General features: G+C 47.0%; 1 protein-coding gene across 1 annotated transcript in view; it reads right to left on the reverse strand.

Annotated features, from left to right (window-relative positions):
• LOC133378737 (autocrine proliferation repressor protein A-like) overlaps positions 1 to 5,361 on the reverse strand; it is a 34,673-nt gene extending 29,312 nt beyond the window's left edge. Inside the window, exons 1-2 of the mRNA XM_061613362.1 lie at positions 5,172 to 5,361; positions 2,784 to 2,958 (exon numbers count right to left, since the gene is read on the reverse strand). Coding sequence (XP_061469346.1) covers positions 2,784 to 2,958; positions 5,172 to 5,361 — 365 coding nt within the window. The remainder of the gene's footprint in view (positions 1 to 2,783; positions 2,959 to 5,171) is intronic.
• Between the last annotated feature and the right edge of the window lie 639 nt (positions 5,362 to 6,000).

Below are 6,000 nucleotides of genomic sequence, written 5' to 3' on the forward strand. Positions count from 1 at the left end.
GCTCTAGTGACTGTGTTGAATCCAGGCATACCCGCAAGCTACAGACCTGCTCCTTCCAGGGGAGTGCAACCCTATCCCTATCAGGTCATCCCATTTCCTCATATTCCAGGCTCAAGAGCTCAGAACACATCTGTATTTTGAGGATTCTACTTCAAATTATTGGCCCACATCCAGCCCATCACTGCCTCCAAGCACTGGTCTAGCACTTCAGCCTCCTCTCCTGATTCAGATGGAACACAGAGAAAAGTAGGTGTCACTTTCATATCAATGGCTACTAGCCATGATGGCTGTGCTCTGCCACCCTAGTCAGAGGCAGCATGCTTCTGAAAACCAGTTGCCGGAAGCCTCAGGAGGGGAGAGTGTTCTTGCACTCGGGTCCTGCTTGCGGGCTTCCCCCAGGCACCTGGTTGGCCACTGTGAGAACAGGATGCTGGACTAGATGGGCCACTGGCCTGATCCAGCAGGCTCTTCTTATGTTCTTATGTTCTTAATGGCACCTCACTCCTGATAACAGCTCCCAGTAGCTTCATTTAGATGTAATAGCATGGGAACAAGGTGGAACTCTACAGAACACCACAGGATAACTCCCATAACTATTTTTTTGGAAATGGCTCTGGAGAGAGGGGTGGAACCACTGAAGCACTGTGCTCCCTGCTCCCACCTCCCTGAGATGCTCGAGAAGGACACAATGATCATGAGTATTAAAAGCCATCAAGAGGTTGAGGAGAATGAGCAGACTAACACTCCCCCTATCTCTCTCCTGACAAATATCAGGCCAACCAAGCCAATTTCAATGCCATGTCCAGGCCTGAAAACAGACTGGAATGGATCCAAGTAATCCGTTTCTTCCAAGCATGCCTGCAGCTGGACCACCACCTTCCTGAGCACCTTGTCCAAGTGTCCTGTCACCCCCTTGCATATGCTGGGGGAGGGGGAGATGTTTATTTATTATGAAGTCAGATACACAATAAGGTTTGACACCAGCTGTGCTAATTAATGTGTTTTTTATTCAGATACTAGACAATTAGCATTGCACTAGACCCTTCACAGGAAATAATACATTACTCATCTCAGTTAGTGGGGAAAGGGGCGGCCCTTCTCCCTGGCAGGGAGGCGGCCCTCAGGTGAGCCAGTCTAGCTGCCCTTCCTAGCCCTTCACAGAATCTGTACCACTGATGTGTGTTGATTGGTGTCTATGAATCTATGGACATGTGGAATTCCCATCTCTATGCTGTGGGGATGCAGCTGTGTCCACATCTGAGCGGTTTTGCCCCTAAAGTGCCTTGCAAAGTTGTTAGAGTGGGCTTACAAGGGTGTCAAAGTAATGATCCCTTGGCTGGATGACAAAAGTCCATATACCACTCAGAAAAGTTCTGCTGGATGGCTACTTGAAGATGCAAGGGTGGCAGAGAAGTAAGCTTTCTTCACTGCCACCATCATCACATGGTAGATGCTGTAGTGCAACCTCACCCATGTTCGTTCAGGTCTGGACTGAGATTTACACCACTTGCAATCTAGTTGCCAATCCTCCTGTTTTATCACACACAGGTCACTATAGTATGAAGGTGTGGCCCATTCACCTATGATCAAAGTGTGGATAATTGCAGTTTTATTCTGGACAGACTTGGCATTCACCACCAGGCCAGAGGTCAGCTGACTGGAACCCCCAGATTCTGAAATACAGTGGGCAAAGCTAGCCCTCCTCCTCCCACAGTATACTTTTGCCCACATCCATATGTTCCCCTACCTACCATGACAGCAATGGCAATCCCGCTCCCAGCCCCTCCTTTACCCTGGCTTAGATACATAACTTTTCCGGCCCATCTCCAGTAAAATACAGGAATACAGCAGAGAATAGTGTCAGGAGACATCAACTAGGAGACACAAAACAAAAATCTTGGATGCAACTCACACCCCAACTAATGAGTGGGATAAAGACTCCTTACTGTCTCCCAACCAGGAAGGGCACAGTTCCATCCTGGATTCCAGGGGTGTGAAACTACTTTTCACTAATACACACCATCCCAGACTATCTCCAGCTTCTCATCTTGGAAGTAGCCTAGGGAAAAAGTGGATGAAGACTGCCAAATTGCCAATATAGAAATTACAGACATACAGTAGACATCACAGACATATAAATCTAGGGGTTTTATGCTGGAGACTTTTAAACTTGGTTTTTTAAAAAAGTGTAAACTTCTATCCCTTTTCTATTTTGAGGCAGAATTAGTGCTAGGCACCTTTAAAGTTGATTTGCAGGGGACTAAGAGACTCACTTTCTGGGTAAAATCAAGCTTGAATGGTCAGTTACAACAGAGCTGTCTCTCTCTCTCTGCTTTCTCCCCACACTGATGCTATTCTTTATATGATAAGCTAAGAGACATTTAGTTTAGCTTTCAGTAGACACTTGTCTGCAGTGTTTTGTTTTATGTCTGGCTTGCCAAGGCACCATGAAGCACTTCAAGGGTCCCTGTGTGGACTTTTGCATCTTGGACACATCTCGCTTCACTTCAGACAAGTGCGAAATCCTCCTGAGACATCCCCCCCCCTTGAATTAGGATATGTTTGAATGTGATGCACCCTTCTTATTTCCATGCTCATTCCCCATCAGAAAATTTGTTCTGTGCTACAGAACAAATTCCCCATTTGTTCTATAGCACAGTTCACCATCATGTACATCTGCCTCACAGTTCTCTATCCTTGTAGGGCTACTAATTCCCTGAATCGTCTCAACATAGCAAGCAGAGCTGGTGCCATATTGCTCAGTAAGGCCTCCCATTACTTACAACCCAGTAGATTTTGCTGCATTAATGGCCTCATTGACATTTAAGTCCACGGGTTGAAAGACAGCATCATTTCTTCCATTCCCAATCATCAGCAAACATGAGTCCTTCATTTGTTGGTTTTTTGGCATAACAATGAACAGCTCATGCCACCAAACTGTTGTGTCCACTTCAGAATCTGAAAACAGAAACACAGGAAGCATGGCATATACAGGAAGCATGGCATTAGTAGGAAAGTAACAGAGAAAGAGAGAGTTAGTATGGAGGAAGTGAAAGGCACTGGACTCCCCTTCACAACAATGACACTAATGAGGGCAGGGATGTTGTTGGACTCCAACTCCCATCAGCCCCAGTGATAACAACCAAAAGCCAAAAAATAAAAATAAAATGGGACATGGAAAGGAGGTGAGGGGAAAGGGGTGTTGAGTCACTCCCACTGAAAATGGTAATAAGTTCAGTCCAGAATATGTTCAAGGTTTTAAAGCCCCAATTAAACAGATGGCCAGGACAGAGGTGGGGAAAGGAGACCTTGCACCTCCTCCCCTCCCGAAAGAGATGGGAGCCAATTCTGCAGAGTGCTGTGATGCCTTCCCCCACCCCAGGATCAATGCTTCAACAGAGGCATTAGTGGGGGCAGGAGGCATCACAGCACCCTGCAGAATTGACCCCTCCGCTGAGCAGCTGTTGAATGGAAGGGTCGATCCTATGCTGATGATGCTCCACTTACAGAGCTTCACCTGCACCCTGCAGAGATGACCCCTCAGTTCTTCATGAGTAATGTTGAGCAAGCGACTTTCCTTTAAGAAAGCCACCGGTGGAGCATCGCTCACACCCTGCAGAATCGCCAAGGGAAGGATCCTGCAGGCTGGGGGGAGGGGAGAGGCATCAAGCAGGCAGGAAGCTGGGCATACCTTCTTCCAGAAGACACAGCTGGGGATCTGAATTAGGTCCTGGCTTCTTGCAGGGTTTTCCCGTCCTGCCTGCCTCTCCTTCTTGCCTGATTCCCCACCCCCTGACAGCCACAGATTGCTCTTGGTCATCCAACCTGATCCTATAGTGACCCATGGCTATCTGGACCCAATTTGGTAGTACTTCTGAAAAGGCCAAATTTGGCTCGAGATCCAGCCCTCAGATGAATCTGGTGCACAGCCCTATTCACAAGCAAGCAAGAAGCAGCAGTATCAGGGGGGATAAAGCTACTGTGGATTGGGCTCAGAAATATACTATTTCCTGTGAGTGGATTCTGGTAGCATCTGAGATATGGAGAACTCTCAGCTGGATAGCAGAATGCTGTAGACCTTTCAAGAAAATGGTTTCTTGGCCTGAGAAAATAGTTCCTTACTAAAGACCTATGGGTAAGATCTTGTTGCTGGGATGAAGTATGTTTTCATTAAAAAGAAGTGATCTCATGCTGCAGAAACCTGTGTTATTTGGAGAGAGCTGTGTTTCAAGGTCAGAACTGGGACCTGCTAATTGGAACCGTTGGTTCACTGTGTTTGAGATGTGGAGTACTTTCAAGTTGGGTAGGAGAATGCTGCAGATGCAAGAAAGTTGCACCACCAAGCCCAGACCTTTGCATCATTTTAACTTAATCCCCAATTAGCCTGCAGTCACTCTAGAGACGAGGGACAGAAAGCTCCTATATCAACAAGGGTAATTTCTACCAACCATTCATTGCATTTTGTGTAGAAGACAGACAACTTCACATCCTGTTAGCATACCTTCACCTTACACACTGTTCTAATTCAACCCTGTATGGTTGCTCCTATCTTGCTCAATTCATTCTAGCTGCAGGTGTTGCCTTACTCTGACAGAGTTTTCAGTGGGTATTAAGGCTGCTGTCTCTTGCATTTTTTGGAAATGAATGGGGTTGAAGAAGGATCTCACTGAGAATCTGGGCCAATTATTGAGACAGAAAGGACACCCTTGTGGAAAGATACGAGAAGAAAGTTTTAAGAAAAGATGACCTTCAGAACAACTTCCTTCCACCTGAGGCCATGTTACCTCTGCCCATCTCCCTTAACAAAGCTGAGAACAGACTGGAAAGGTGAGACACTTCGCAAGGATTCTCCAGTATTTCTGGTGCCCCCTCCAAAAAAACCACTGCATTTTCCTTTTGGAATTATGTATGTCTTGCTTTCTGCCTCAGAATGAATTCACTCTTCCCTAGAGGTTGGAAAGTGGCAGTGGCCTTTATCCCTTTCATAACCAGCCACACAGAGACCCAACCATCTATTGCTCCCCATATTTCCTTACTTGCCAAGGGTGGATCACCCCCTCCACAGTCCCCTCACCAGCTTATGCTTCCTTCCGTCCCCCATCTCATCCTCCTCAAAGGAAAAGGTCAGACAGGAAATGCCTTCCTCTGCATTTCCAAACTGCTGCTCTCACCATCCAGCCACTTCAGTGAGGTCATCTTCAGTGTATAGACAGTGACATCAGGGCTGTCCTCCTTCTTCTTTATGGTGTAGCTGTAGTGAGGGTCACGCTGCTGCACGTAGACATCCAGGGCCTTCTGCTCCACCATCCATCCAGAGGGCAGGCAAGCTGTCAAGAGGAGAAGGGGGAGAACAGCATACATAGTCGAGCAGGTAACCTTGCCTTGAAAGAGGCACCTGCCTGCATCCACCTGGCAGCAGTTGCTCAGATTCAAAAAGCAGAAGCCAGCAGGTGGGAAAGCTCTGCAAGCCTTGGCAATGCACACCAAAGCTTTGCTCAAGAGCAGTTCTCCATGAATGTCACAATTACGCTTTCCCAGTACTTATACCGATCACTTAGCAGGGAGGGTCCTGACCTGTAGACGGGATAGCACTTATGCAAATTGATTCTAATAATGCAGAGGAGGAAGTGTGCCAGTTGTTCTTCCATAGCTTTCAGTATACTTCCACTCATGAATTCAGCCCCATAGCCAAGTTGGAGCCAGTGGCTGCTCTGTTACACCTGGAGCATGGGTCCACCGCACTTAAGCACTTTTTGTAAAAGAGAATTTCAAAATTATAGCATGACATCTTCTATTTCATGACCCACAGTTGTGGTACGCCACTCTACTTACTTGACCTGCCCAGCATTTCCCAAGACCTTGATCATATGGGGAAAAATCCCATTAACAACTAGGAGCATGAGAACATAAGAGGAGCCCTGCTGAGTCAGACCAAAGGCCTATCAAGGCCAGCACCCTGTTGTACCCAATTCAAATCAGGGACCCCAGGGAAGAGGAAAC

The sequence above is a fragment of the Rhineura floridana genome, chromosome 3 (assembly GCF_030035675.1).
Source record: "Rhineura floridana isolate rRhiFlo1 chromosome 3, rRhiFlo1.hap2, whole genome shotgun sequence".
Lineage (NCBI taxonomy): Eukaryota > Metazoa > Chordata > Lepidosauria > Squamata > Rhineuridae > Rhineura > Rhineura floridana.